At 35.3% G+C, this 16,174-nt stretch overlaps 1 protein-coding gene across 2 annotated transcripts in view; it reads right to left on the bottom strand.

Annotated features, from left to right (window-relative positions):
- LOC149553055 (uncharacterized) overlaps nucleotides 1–14,421 on the bottom strand; it is a 62,240-nt gene extending 47,819 nt beyond the window's left edge. Inside the window, exons 1-2 of one of the 2 annotated variants that reach the window (XR_016353013.1) lie at nucleotides 13,829–14,421; nucleotides 12,877–13,059 (exon numbers count right to left, since the gene is read on the bottom strand). Coding sequence is in view for 1 of the 2 variants with exons in the window: in XM_089788550.1 (XP_089644676.1) it covers nucleotides 13,829–13,870 (42 nt within the window). In the remaining variant the exon portion in view is untranslated. Of the gene's footprint in view, nucleotides 1–12,876; nucleotides 13,060–13,828 lie in introns of those variants that run through there. The other variant, XM_089788550.1, reaches the window with a different exon arrangement.
- Between the last annotated feature and the right edge of the window lie 1,753 nt (nucleotides 14,422–16,174).

The raw sequence follows: 16,174 nt of genomic DNA, 5'->3' as shown, positions 1-16,174 counted from the left end.
AAATCAGTCACAATCAAGGTGACAAAGGGAGAAACTGAATGTTAGGATAAACCACAAACAAAAATAAAACTACATGCAAATATAACCAATAACAGAAAATAATAGATCACACAGAAATGAACACAAGGCACCAAGATTTAACGTGGTTCACCCAATCCCTGGGCTACGTCCACCAAAATAGCAAGTCCAATCTTATTACAATCCAGTGACTACAACCTAATTACAATTTGTAATCCCTTACAGCTCAATACTGCTGCAAGAAGCAATTTCGCATCACAACATAATGAAAAATACCCAACCCTAAACCCTTTTATACAAGTATTAAACCTCTTTAGGGTTATAACATGTCGACCATATGTCGACCATAATATGTTGGCTACCATGTCGGCCACAGCCCAAAAAAAAATTTCAAGGCGATGCCTTGAACCCCACTATTTATGAAGTATGTACAGTACTTTCCTGATCAGTCACCATAATCTAACAATCTCCTACTTAGGGACTAATTAGGCTCCTCACTAAACAAAAATCTTCCACTTGGAGACTGATCCTGTACCAATACCACTACCACATGGGGCTCCCACAAGATCAAACCACCCTAGACTCTACTGTTCTTTTATTCATGTTTAGTCTAAAAGACCAATCGAAGCTGAAGAGGAGTTCAACTTCTCCCATGTTACAACCTTTGTCAACATATCGGCTGGATTGTCATTGGTATGTATCTTCTCTAGCTTTAACTGTCCATCCTCCAAAACTGACCGAATGAAATGGTACTGCAACTGTATGTGTTTGGTCTTAGAATACAGAGCTGAATTCTTTACAAGATGAATGGCACTCTGACTATCGGTGAACAAATAATTATCCTTCTGAAGATGTCCCAATTCTTCCAAGAAGAACTAAAGCCATATCATCTCCTTGGTTGCCTCTGTAGCAGCAACATACTCTTCCTCTGTAGTGGATAGAGCATTAATCTTCTGTAATCTAGAAACCTAGCTCACGGCTGCCCCACCAATAGTAAAGACATAACCTGTAGTACTCCGTCTGGTATCAATATCCCCAGCCAAATCTGAGTCAACATAGCCCTGTAAATCAGTAGTAGAGCCCCCAAAGTGTAAACACTTATTGGATGTTCCTCTCAAATATCTGAGAATCTACTTGACAGCATTCCAATGCTCCAATCTTGGATGACTCATATACCTGCTAACGACTCCCACTGCATGTGCAATATCTGGCTTAGTGCATACCATAGCATACATCAAGCTTCCTACAGTTGAAGCATAGGGTCCCTTGGACATCTTATCCTCCTCTTCCTGTGTCTTGGGACACATCTCCTTAGTCAATTTCAAATGACTAGGTAAAGGTGTGCTGACAGCTTTAGCATTCTCCATAGAGAAACGTTGCAACACCTTCTCAACATAATCAACTTGAGATAGCGTCAATGTTCTGTTCTTCCTATCTCTACAAATCTTCATACCAAGGATTTTTTTTGCTACCCCCAAATCCTTCATAGCAAATTCATGGGCTAACTGGCGTTTTAGCCCCTTAATATGATCCATATTAGACCCAGCTACAAGCATATCATCAACATATAAACATAAAATAATGTAGCTATCATCATCCAACCTCTTAAAATAAACACAATAATCTGAATGACACCTATTACATCCATGCTCATGCATAAAACTGTCAAATTTCAGATACCATTGTTGAGGTGTTTGCTTCAAGCCATATAAACTTTTCTTCAATTTGTACACTAAGTTTTCCTTACCTTTGACCTCAAAACCCTGTAGCTAAGCCATATATATTTCTTCATCCAAATCACCATGAAAAAAGGCTATTTTAACATCTAGCTGCTCTAAATGCAAATCTTCAGTAGCCACAAGACTTAAAACAGTACGAATAGAAGTCATTTTAACAACAGGAGAAAATATTTCATCAAAATCAATTCCCTTTTTCTGTGCAAATCCTTTTACAACTAACCTGGCCTTAAATCTTTTCTTACCTCCTTCCTCTTCTTTCAACATGTAAACCCACTTATTTTGTAAAGCCTTTTTACCTGCAGGCAACTTGCACAAATCTCATGTCTTATTTTTCAGCAAAGAGTCCATTTCATCTTTCATTGCAGACTCCCACTGAATCTTAGTATCCACCTACACAACTTCATCATAACTTTCAGGTTCACCAGCATCAATAAGTAAAATAGAATACAAAGAGGGAGGAAACCTTTGTGGAGGTCTAATTTGCCTCATTGATCGTCTAACATTCACTGGTGTTTGTGGTATTTGTTGTTGCAGTTGTTGCACATCATGAGGAATGGATGGATCATCAGCTTTTGGAGTATCATCCAGCACTACATAATCATCTTCTTTCTTCTCATGTTGTTGCAACAGATCTTTGTACAACACTTTCTCATTGAATATGACATCCCGACTTCTAACAATTTTAAGATTTTCAAAATCCCAAAGCCTATAACCAAATTCATTAATGTCATATCCAACAAAGACACATTTCTTTGATTTAGCTTCTAGCTTGGTTCTATTTTCAAAGTCTATATGAGCAAAAGCTTCACAACCGAAGGTCTTGAGAAAAGAATAACTCACCTTCTTACCAGTCCATGCTCCCTCTGGAATACCACAACCCAAAGGAGTAGAAGGACCTCTATTAATCAAATACACTGCAGTATTGATAGCCTCCGCCCACATGTGTAAGGGCAACCCAGCATGCAACCTCATGCTCCTTGCGCGCTCCATTATAGTCCTGTTCATGTGTTCAACCACTCCATTTTCCTGTGGAGTCCTTGGAACAGTTTTCTGTCTACGAATACCATTAGTGGAGCAATAATCTTCAAATTCATGACTGCAATACTCACCACCATTATCAGATCTGAGACATTTTAATTTCTTACCAGTCTCATTTTCAACTAAGCATTTCCATTTCTTAAAAGTTTAAAATACATCAAATTTCTGCCTAAGGAAATAAACCCATACTTTTCTAGTTGCGTCATCAATAAATGTAACATAATAATGAAAGCCACCAAGGGAAGATACCTGAGCTGGTCCCCATACATCTATATGCACAAACTCTAATTTCTCTTTTTTGTTTTCCTTCCCTGTCTTTACAAAACTCACTCTCTTTTGTTTTCCATACACACAACTTTCACAGAAATCCATATTAACACATTTTAGACCTGGTAAAACTTTCTTTGAATGAAGTACTTTCATACCTTTCTCACTCATGTGCCTAAGTCTATTGTGTCATAGCGTTGTATCAGAATCTACAACAACTATTTGTTCTCCCTGCTCAACTGCAACAATTGTTCCTGAACATTCATTTTTCTCTGAAACAATCAAAGTAGTAGGAATAATATGACCTGTACAAAGATATAAGGTGCCTACTTTCACACCTTTTGCTACTACAAGGGAACCTTTTGAAACCTTCCAATTTTTATCATTAAAAGTAACTACACAACCCTCATCACCGAGTTGCCCAGCTGAAATTAAATTTCTACTCAACCTTGGAATATGTCTTACCTCATGTAGTAGCCAATGATTCCCATTCTGCAACTAAATCTTAATTTTTCCCTTTCCAACAATCTAACAAGGTTCATTATCCCCCAAATAAACAAGCCCAAAATCCCTTTGGACATAATCAATGAAATAGCCTATATGAGGTGTAGAATGAAATGAAGCACCAGAATCTAAAACCCATGAATCATCAACACTCTCTAAAGACAGAAGCAAAGCATCCTCTTCGGATTTGTTACTTACCACATTTGCCTCCTTGTCTCCATCTGATTTATCTCCTTCATTTTTCTTTCGATTCCAACAATCTTTCTTTTTGTGCCCTGGTTTTCCATAGTACCAGCAATCATTTGGTCCTCTCGATTGAGACCTCCTCCCCTTTGACTTTCCTCTTGATTTCTCATAATTTTTCGAGTTACTTCCTCTTTCATTTTTCTGCCCCTGCTTTGTGCATTCAAAGCACTTCCTAATGTAGATCCACCTAAGGATTTCCTACAAGTTTTCTCACTCAAAACAACACTGATCACATCATCATATTTTAGGGTATTAGATCCAGGAACAAAATTACTCACCACCATTACCAAGCCATTCCAGCTTTCAGGCAAAGAACACAAAATCAAGAGAGCCCTAATTTCTTCATCAAAATTGATACCACAGAAGATAACTAACTAGTAATAGTATTAAACTCATTTAAATGATCTGCAACAGATCCACCTTCTGCCATTTTCATATTAAATAAACGCTTCATGAGAAATACCTTGTTTGAAGCGGAGGGCTTTTTCATACAGTGTCGCTAAAGTTTTCATCAAATCTTCTATCGTCTTTGCTTTTGTAATATTAAATGCCACCAATGGTGCCAAGCATAATCGAATGCTTTCGAGTGCCTTTCTGTCCAAAAGATCCCATTCAACCTCTGACATAGTTCCTTGATTCTTGGCTTTGCCTTCCAACGGCTTCCATAAATCCTTCTGATATAGATAGTCTTTCATTTGCATCTTCCATAACTGGAAGTTCTGCCCATTAAACCTGTTAACCCTCAGCTTTCCCTCATCTGCCATCGCTCCCACTCAACCGTGGGACACCCACTTAACCATGAGACTTTCCTGCAGAGGATAACTGAAAGACAACCTCACTCTGATACCACTTGTTAGGATAAACCACGGACAGAAATAAAACTACATGCAAATATAACCAATAACAGAAAATAATAGATTACACAGAAATGAACACAAGGCACCAAGATTTAACGTGGTTCACCCAATCCCTGAGCTGCGTCCACCAAAATAGCAAGTCCAATCTTATTACAATCCAGTGATTACAACCTTATTACAATCTGTAATCCCTTACAGCTCAATACCGCCGCAAGAAGCAATTTCGCATCACAACATAATGAAAAATACCCAACCCTAAACCCCTTTATACAAGTATTAAACTGCTTTAGGGTTATAACATGTCGGCCATATGTCGGCCATAATATGTCGGCTACCATTTCAGCCACAGCTCAAAAAAAAAAAAATTGGGTCGATGCCCCGAACCCCACTATTTATAAAGTATGTACAGTACTTTCCTGATTAGTCACCATAATCTAACACTGAAGAAACTGCAAAAGCCTATATCTGCATGTTTTAAGATGACAAGTTTTTGGTATATTTCTTTGGCATTGTTGTCAAAGAGGGAGATATTCTACTGATCAAGAGTCATAACAAATAGGGAGATATTGATCAAGAGCTAGAAAAGAGAGATTTACTAATCAAAGAGGGAGATATTCTACTAATCAAACCAGTATAATTATTGATTAGAAGAGGACACATGTATGATCAGGAAGATAAAGAAGAATGTAAGAAAGAGGGAGAAATCCTAATCTACCTAGAAAGAGGGAGATACAGGAAGAAACTTACAAGGAATTGTAAGAAAGAATTTTGTAACCTAATCAGAAGATGGAAGCTACTGATAGGAAAGATTTCAATACAAGGAATTATTTTCTTTTTTGGTATTGTCTTACTATTTTAACCTAGTTAGTTTGGTTGAACAAGATATTCATCATTTGATTGACTTAGTTGATCAGTTTGGTTTGCCATCAATGCCAAACAGGGAGATTGCTAAGATCTGATTGAAAAGATCATTGTTGTGAGAGATCATTGAATGAGGGAGATTGTTGTAGAAGACTATGTGTTTCAATTATTGTTTTTTCACTGATGTCAAACCTGCTATTTGCTGATAAGACAATTGCTTATAAGATTCAAGTACTATTACTTAGTTGATTGTTGAATATGATTTGATCAATAATGTGTAACAAAAGCACTTAGAGGAAAGATTGAGTTATGATTATGTAATGAAGTACAAGGATCAATTAAGACAGTGATAATATGATGTATTGATAATCTACTCAAGGTTACAAAGGCTAGCTACACTTAGAAAGCTTAGAAGAACAAGTTACATAAAATTTGTCTGCCAAACTTGACTGAGTGCACAGTAGGTGCCGAGCAAAGTCAGTGCAAGCCGAGCAGAAAGTTAGTTGAAGCTAAGTAAAAGAAAATTCTAGTGGAAGTCAAGAAAGACAGTTGATGCCAAGTAAAGTTTAGTAGATGTCGAGTATTAATAAACTTTAGATAATGCCAAGTGATTTTATAATAGATGTCGAGTAATGTAGTATGTGTTGAGCATCAGAAAGTTGATAATATCGAGCTGTTGCATTATTTAAAAGATTGAAGATTCACTAAATCTAAACCAACAAGTTTGTTTTCTTGAAACTTCTGAACTAGGAGGAAGATAAAGTTGATGAGCTAGTGACACAGAATTTGAGGTAAATTGTTTTTAGGTGAATTCAAAGTGGATTCTAGGAGAAGTTTATAGAAGAGATACAAGATATGGGGTAAATACATTGTATCCTACCTAATCCATCCGAACCCTAATTTAGATGATGGAGAATGAGTGGCAAAATATTTTAATTTCATATTTATAGGAATGTCTGGTCATAAAGCAAAATTTTCATGTGCAAGAACCTAAGGAAGAGAAGGAGTTGAGGGTTTTGCTTCATCAAGTGACCTAAGAGAAGAGTCTACAATGGCATGTTAAGAAAGAAGGCTTAAGGAGATGAATGCTTGAAGGGTGAATAAGCTATAAGAGCTACAAAGTATGAAGGCCAAGCAGAATGGAGGATTGAACAAAGATCTATAATCTACAAGAGAAGTTGTAAGTTATATCAGATCAAAGCTCTATTGTTACTCTCTAACAATTGTATCAATCTAGGGTAAATTATTTGGATTAAAGTTAACCTAATAGTCATTTCTAAATCCTTTAACCGGGTGGCATTCCAAGTGAATGGCCTAAAGTCCTCTAACAAGGCTCACTCTTAATAGGGTGATTAAAATCCTTTAACAGGGTCACATTTGATGGTGTGTATTGTAACTTTTAATAGGGTTGGTCTTTCACAGGGCATCACTTCAGAAGAGTGAAAAAGAGTAGCATGTTACTGGTGGTTTTTTCCAAATTGGGTTTCCACATAAATCGTTGTGTCAAGTGTGTTGATGAATCTATTTCATGCTTTACATTTCTGCAAGTTGATTTGACAATAACCTACAAGTTTTAAGTAATTGCATAATCTTGTGGATGCATGCATAAGTATAAATTTTTTATGGGTTCACTAAGCTGTAAAATTTTTTATTTATACATCTGGACCTTGGATAACTGATTCACACCCTCCCCCCTGCCCCCCCCTCCCCACTCTCAGTTATTCTAGAGAATTCCAACATCCTCAAAGTCAATCCCTTCAATCAAGGTTTAATTTTTGTATACTAACCTCACCTTGTTCCTTACTACCTCACCATTCTCATCCAATTTATTTTGGTAAACTCATTTTGTACCAATCACATTCTTATATGTTAGTTTGGGCACAAGTTCCCAAGTTTGGTTATTCTCAACCTAATCAATTTCTTCCATAATTTATTTTACCCAATTCTAATCATCACATGCTTCTTAGGTTCAACCTTAAAAAGTAAATACAACACAACATGATCTTGTGTTTCTCTATTTCTAGTAATGAATCCTCTATTCTTATCACCAATTATCCAAATCTTAGAATGATTTTTCACTACATACCTTGTTTCTTAGTTGTAGATGTCATTGTCAGTTGAATCTCTTCTTTCTTATCCTATTTTCCTCTATTCCATTTATTAGATTATTATTAAATATGCCTCATAGGAATCTTAAGAAATTCTTCATCAACCTTTATGTTTGCACTTTCTATAGTGTTAAGGTTGGAGCATATTTATATATTTTCTAGTGTAACTTTACTTTTCTCTTATTAATTTGTGAGTTTTTCAAGTTACTCGCTTAATGAGTATGTATATGATAGTAAGAGATATGTCTCCCATGGAGACATGTCTTTTGTTAATATCTTAACTTACATTAGTTACCACAAATGATATTTTCTCAAGGTATTATCATGATTGTAACACACACACACACACACACACACACACACATACACATACATGAAAAGTATATCTCGTATATATAATACACACACACATATTTAATGGATAGATAATATGTGTGTGTGTGTAATAATGCTCCATGATAACAATGGTGAAGGATAGATATCAAATGTTTAAGGTCGCTAGGCCATTCAAAATATTTGATTTCATTGATTGGAATCATTTGATTGAAGATATAATCATAAATGCTCCCTCTTAGCTAGAGACGATGATTTCTATCCAAATAAACAACACAACACGTACTACTACTACCTCATGGTAACATCAAGAGTATGGTATGCCCAAGAATATAAACCATATGACATTCACCTACTCATATCTTTTCTTGGTATGTGCACTAACATCACTTCTCATAATATTTAATAGAGAAGATCTTTGCACATGGTGTCTCCACTGATAATGCATCTCATAGTATCCACCATGCCATATCTCAGTAATATAACTTGCAGTAATATGAACACTACTTAGTTAGTTACATAAGAGATAAGCACTATCATGATTCCATAGGCATCATCCCTATGACAACCATCATGATTGCAACTTAAACTATTGTTAAGATCGTCACCTTACACTAGTAACCACCAGTAAAATTTATTGAAAGATTGTCACCTCTCAAGATTTTTTTACAAGATCATGTAATAACTCACAAAACATCCACCGTGAACCAAATCAAAGGATGTGTCCACCATGAAAATTCCTAAAGAATGGAATAATGGTTTTCATCTCAAACTTCTCACTTGTAGAGAATGATATGTTAAGGTACATCTCAAAAAATCAATTATGTTGAGTCTCCCTCTTAGTAAGGGCTTTGATACATAAATCTAAGCTTGTCTTCAATAATGTGCAAACTTCACTTTGGCTAAAGGTTTTTGAGAAAATATTTGTTGTCAAATATTCAGTGATAATGTACTATGAATGAATATCATTCTAGGTATTTTAGGTATTTCTAGAGGGTGGAACAATGGTTTTCACCTCAAACATCTCTCCCATGGAGAAGAGTGCGCTACGGTACATCTCAAAAAATTAGTTATGTCGAGTCTTCCTCTCAGTAAGGACTATGATCCATAGCACCAAGCTTGTCTTCAATAATGTACAAACTTCACTTTGCCTGAAGGTTTTGGAGAAAATATCGGTTGTCAGATATTCAATGATAATGTATTATAAATGAAAGGCATTCTAGATATTCATCTATGGTTCAGGCATTCACATAAGGGCCTTTCAGTTTACACACATGGAACTACATCTCATGAATCATAGTCCCCTTAATACTATAGTTTCCTAATCACTAGAGAATCCAACTTGACATGGTCTACTCCCTCTGAGTAAATAGAACACAAATCCTCAAAATTCAACTAAAGCATATTCTCTATCTACTCCCTCTATCATAGAAGTATACCTTGATTCATAGTAACATGAGAAAAAATGTGGATTTATCCTTAGGCTTAAAAGCACCAAATATTAAGATCATCTAGTTTCGTTCTTAAGCTTCAAGTGCATATAACAACCTCTTGACCTCTTTGTCCAAGGTTTTCTCTAATCAAATGTCAGGCTCCCTCTTGTTATAAAAGAATTCTCATAATCCAATCATCGAAGATATTGGAACTACATCTCATGGATCATAGTCCCCTTAATACTATAGTTTCCTAATCACTAGAGAATCCAACTTGACATGGTCTACTCCCTCTGAGTAAATAGAACACAAATCCTCAAAATTCAACTGAAGCATATTCTCTATCTACTCCCTCTATCATAGAAGTATACCTTGATTCATAGTAACATGAGAAAAAATGTGGATTTATCCTTAGGCTTAAAAGCACCAAATATTAAGATCATCTAGTTCCGTTCTTAAGCTTCAAGTGCATATAACAACCTCTTGACCTCTTTGTCCAAGGTTTTCTCTAATCAAATGTCAAGCTCCCTCTTGTTATAAAAGAATTCTCATAATCCAATCATCGAAGATATCTTGCCCCAAGAGTCTCTTATTAATCAACATGATTCATATGTGGTTGAAGGTACTTGATCCAGGACCACTCTGGAGTTACTATCATAAGATCAAGTCCTAGACCAAATAGGTATATGACCATCTTGATATTTGAGCAAGATCTCATCATAGTTGTCTCCTTCTTATTAGAAGAGCCCCTTTGTCTCATAATCTTGGATGCTATCACCCACAAAAAATGCCTCAACAACATCCCTGATGCATCGTTCTTCTCTTCTTACAAGAACATCCTCAAGGAACAAAGAAAAGAACATGAAAAATTTCTCTTATAGTACATATAGAAATACAAATAAGAGCCTAACTACAAAACATTTTAAAAAGTGTATTCAAGAGAATCTCCATATTAAGGATTGACACTTATTTAACATCCTTCCTTGAATCCAATATCTTATACTTCTTGGTATGCCCTTAGTTTATTTTCATTGTGGGAGAACACAATAGAAGTAATCAAGCTGAACTTTCAGCTCTAGTTGACACACATGCCATAATCAGAGTCAATTCCATTTATTGCATCATCACAAGCTTTAAAAAAAATTGCCCCACTCTATATCTAGTATTATATTATGTTTGGCAAGTACATTTCCTATAACAACATCTTATCCTAATCCAGTTCCAATGATCTTTGCATGGACTTGCTCAACCTATGCATTTGCAACCTTCAAGCTACCAAATGCTATAACAACACTAGCAAAGGTTGATTGGTCAAGGAAATATGCTTCTCCATGACCATTCTAAGCATAAACTGTTATCAAGCCATATCAAGAATCCAATTTGTGTTCTTCTTTTAAGGCTACCAAACTCACAAATACACAAAGCAAGCTACCAAAACTAAACTCATTTTCTACAACACCCATCATCTATATTTTGTAAAACATTCTCATGGCCTCCTCATTAAAACCATGTTGGGCATACCTTGTAGATTCCAGGATCATTATCTTACTCTGATACCATGTTATGATTTGAGAAGAATTATATTTGTTGGTGTAAATTTACTTTTCACTCATTAATTTTTTTACTTTTCAAGTTACTCTCTCAAAGAATATGTATGTGATATTAAGAGGTATGTCTCCCAGAGAGACATTTCTCTTGTTAATATCTTAACTTACTTTAGTTATTACAAATAATATTTGGTCAAGGTATCATCATGATTATAATGTGTGTGTGTGTGTGTGTGTGTGTGTGTGTCACATATATAATATACATACACACATTCATACATATATACATACATATACACACACAATAATTTATTATCAATAATAATGTTCCGTGATAATAATAGTGAAAGATAAATATCAAATGTTATGACCACTAAACCATTCAAAATATTTGATTTCATCAATTGGAATTCGAAGCTACAACCATTAACATGTAGTCTTATTCAATATTCTGTTGTAACATTGGGTACACTTTTCTCTTTGTAGAGTATCCTAGAAATATCTCTTCATCAACTCTACTATCAAATTCGTCAAGATTATATTAATCTTTCTTAATGTACCACCTATTCCCAAAGATTTTGAATTACTTAACTTTAGGTGCTTTCCCATGTCATATAACTCATATAATGCCTTGCCATATTTCTTTTGGTACATATCTTTAGCATATATACAATAGTATGTACTTCTCTCCAGTGGATTCCAAGTAAATTGGCTTCCTTCAACACAATACATGTTGTCTCCTTAATTGTCTAATTCATCCTTTCCACGACACCATTTTTCTATTATTGTTTAGTTGTACAAAACTATCTCTGAATGCCATGTTCCTCACAAAAACTTTCAAACACATGTAGAAATCATATAATTCTTGGTATGAGATTTTCACAATTCATGTAACACTTGATAGTAGTGTAGAAATCATGAAAATATTGGAATGTTTTTTTACAATTCATGTAATATTTGACAAGGCAGCCTTTGAATCAACTAATATCTATCGTCCAATATTTCAAATCAAACCAAATCATCCATCATCACAACAGTGGTAGATAGATGATACCAAGCCTAAAAAGTAAGAGAAAGAAAGAGAAGGGACAAGAAAAATGCCTAAAGAACAGAGGATAAGACAAGATAAAGAAAGAGTAAAGATAAAAAGAAAAATCAAATATCTAAAGAAAAGTACCAATAGTCATTATAGTAAACTCTATGTGCACATAAAGCCTAATTTTACATTAGATTTAGGTAGTTGATGTTTTTTATTGACATTGTAAGCAATTTAATTAGTAACAAAATATTAGCTTTTTGGGTGGTAGTAATGTTGTATGTAGGATTTATTATTAATTGTTGAAGAGTCAAAAAGTAGTCGTTTCAAAGTGTTAAATACCTTCTTAATGATACCCTACACTCCAACTACCCGAGTGAATACGCAAATGTCCTACTTCTCTTTCAAAAAATGTCAATATTTATGTACAAATGTGCTAATATTTTTCTAAAAATTACCAATACTTTGAAAAACCTAATAATTATTTTAAAATTTGATTAATGAAAATACTTATAGTACATGATATATTTGTTAATAGATGTTTAAATATTTTTTTTTGTTCTTTAGAAATGATAATTGAAGGGCTTAAATGCTATTTAAATGTTTTTGAATTACAAGCAGCCAAAACTAAGGGGCTAGCCTTAAACAGTCAAACTGGTCAACTACGTAGAATACCAACAACCAAAATTACCCCCTACCACTTTGAAAACAAAAACATATAGGTTGAAAACATAACTAAAAAGTATCAACACCAACAACCAAAACTACCACCTACCACTTAGAAAACAAAAAAAAAACATAACTAATCAACAGGCCTGACATAATTTGCCTGTATTAAAACTATTCAAATGTTTCTAATAGAGGCTAAATAAAAACTATACCCAAAAACAATCATTCAACAAATTATTTATTTTTATAACATTGTTTTAAATACACCAAACACTCAACACATGTACCAAATAATCAACCCTATGGAAGATGTACGGAACGGTGGACAGGCAATCCGGGCTCTCTGGAACGAATCTACGCCTTATGATGTTTGCTTGATTAACGCCGTTTTGACTTCCCATAACTGAAAGTCAGAAAAAAATTCGGGCTTTCAAACTTTCCTAACTTTGAATTTGAAGCCGTGTGAGAAGGTACAGACTGGTCCTAATCTCCATTAAAATACAAGCAAGAAAAATCCCTAAACAGTACTAACGTGAATCAGATATTTCTGGATTTCAACGAAACCCTAATTAAAATAGTGCCGTAGATTTATATATTTCAATGAAACCCTGAGTATAACAGTACTGTGATTCTGATAATTTCACGATTTCAAATGAAACCCTAAGTTAAAAATAAAACAGTAGTATGAATCTGACAATTATTTTGATTTTATATGAAACCCTAATAGAACAGAACAGAACAGAACAGTAATGGCAAACGACTTTGACGAAAGCTGATCTGATCTGAGAGCTTCAGAAAAGAAAGAACATGTGAAAGGAAAGCGTGGAAGAAATTGACTTTTAACGCCTGGTTAATATAAAAATAGGGTTTAGGTAACACGTCAGATCGAGCGTGGGGGACAAATGAGAAAAAAACAAGCGCACAAAACGTGGCGAGCACTAACTACACCGATCCGAGCGAAAAAGAAAAAAAAAAGAGCCCGGAGATTTGCAATCTGCGAGCCAGAGATTTGACTGATCTGTAAATGGAAACGAAACCCTAAACAATTAAATAACAGCGGTCTTGGCGGTGGGGATTTACATAACGAAAGCAGTACAAAGAGCCTTTTCGGCCTCCTCGGGAAGGGCGTAGGGTTTTACAAGACATTTTTCATGATTTTACAGGGCATTTACCTCAAAGATCGCGCTCGCACAGTCTGTCCTGCATTGTTTCATGAGATCCTGGCAGTCGGTCGCCCTCAAGTCAAACGTCGCGGGGTCGAATCGCACCAATGGAATTAAATGCGCGTGCAGAAGAACAGATCAGACGTCTAAAGCGCGTGCAAGTTGAATGAGAAATGCGCGTGCAGCCGTCCTTTCAACTCCCCCCAATGCCCGGCCTTTATCTTCTCCTCCATTTTTCTTCCTCATTCTGCCCCATCTGCATCAAAATTTGTATTATTTGGGATAAGCACGGCATGAATATTATATTGGTAGAGAGGAGCACGCGCAGAATAAATTCCAAAGGCCAGGATGGATGGACGGATTGTATTGGACGGGGGTTTTGGATCGCTTTCAGGGTAAAAACAAAGGATTGAAATGGAATGGGGCATCTGGGAAATGGCAATTATAATTTATGATTCCAAATGTCTTGTCAATCCAGTGCAACTCGCATGCTTTGAGTGAAGACCTGTCCCTGTTCCTGTTGAAAGTTATGGGTTTTCATACGAGGTTACCTGTTTGTGTTTGTACACCCACACTATGGGTGTGCCCAGAGTTTGGGGCACCATGAGGGTTTGGACAAAACCCCCTCTACCTTTGGGTCCCAATTTAGTCTACTTTTTAGTCAAATTCTGGAATGCTTTTTTTGGTTTAGATGATTTGGTGGGTTAGTCCAGTGATTTCGAGCTTTGTTCTGGGTAGGGTGAGGTAAGTGAATCGCCTCGTAACCTCTTGAGGTGGCTGATCAAGCCCAATCGAACACAACATCAAGTAATTTGAAGTTGAGTGGTCTATAACTTAAGTACAGATAGGATGCCCAATCCCCATAACCACTTGGGATGTCAATTTAAGCTCAAACAAGTTTGACACTATGTAAATTCCAAAGAAGGAATTAATTGATCTCAAGACCTAAATGGGACCAACGAAACCTAACACCAAGTAAAATTGAGGCAAATCGAGTTGTAGCTTAACTCTAGATAGGGCGGTTCCCACATAGCCCCTTGGAATGACAAACTAGTTTGTTAATAGGTAAATGAGGCAAAGAAAATTGGTCTTAAAATCTAAACGGGACCAATCAGATCTACCAAGTAAATCGAGGTAAAACACAAAGTAAATTGAGGTAAAACAATTTGTGGCTTAGCTCTAGATAGGGTAGCCCCCTCATAAACCCTCATAACAAAAGACTTCTTGAAGAGTTAGTAGGGAAATAGAGGCAAAGATAATTGATCTCAAGACCTAAATGGGACCAATCGAACATAACACCAAGTAAATTGAGGCAAAACAATCTATACTTTAGCTCTAGATAGGGTGGGTCGTCATAACCTCTCATCGCAAACCTGGCTTGAACAAGTCTATCACTAGGTATATTAAGGTAAAGAGAAATGATCTAAAGCCCTAAAGGGGACGAACCCAAAGCCATTAACTAGGGAAATGAATTTCCAACCTTTAGGATGCACTAGTGCATAAGTTATAGTGTATAGTAAACCATGGACTGGTGTGTATAGATAGAGTGATATCATAGACCATTACTCATCTATTTTTGCATCCTAGGGGTTAGATCATAATTTCCATTAACCAACTACACCATCCCTTCAAGCTATGGAAAGTGGAAGTAACAACATTCATCTTATTTCATATGTCATTAAAATAAATGTTTAGTTTACATTAGGAAGTTTGCTTCGATATTTTCACATCATATTTGAGTTGTGGCAAAAATAAATATTTGGTTTTTGGGGGAGGAAGTGAGTTACAATATTTCACATCATATTTGAGTTGTGGTAAAAATAAATATTTGCTTTTTAATGAGGAAGTAATATCATATTCGACCAATGGAAAAATAAATACTTGACTTTTGTTAGAAAGTTCACTATGATATTTTTAATTTTTCTTAGGACTTGTTAACTATGATATTTGACACCATGTATATGAATTGTGGCAATAATAAATATGATTTTTATTAACAAACTTGACTATCATAAAATTGATATAAAGATTTCATATATTTCAAGACATCATAATTATTATGTGGCTAACAAAACCACATATTTCTTGTAAGAAAACCTCACTTACTAGAAGGCATAATGAGATTTGATATCTTTTGTCAGACTTAGTATGTGACAAACATAAATGCGTGTTTCTTGTTTTGACTAAAGTGAGACATATGGAAATTTTGTATATTCACATTATAATTGAGATGTTATAAATACTTATTTCTTGATAGATGCTTGAAAATGACACAAGTAGTACAAAGATTTTATATATTTCATATCATATTTTGCATGTGGTGAAAGTAAGTACTTATTACTTCCCAAGCACCTT

This window comes from Cupressus sempervirens, chromosome 6, assembly GCF_028749045.1.
Source record: "Cupressus sempervirens isolate cs-2001-9-10 chromosome 6, ASM2874904v1, whole genome shotgun sequence".
Lineage (NCBI taxonomy): Eukaryota > Viridiplantae > Streptophyta > Pinopsida > Cupressales > Cupressaceae > Cupressus > Cupressus sempervirens.
This window is presented reverse-complemented; position numbering and strand designations above follow the sequence as displayed.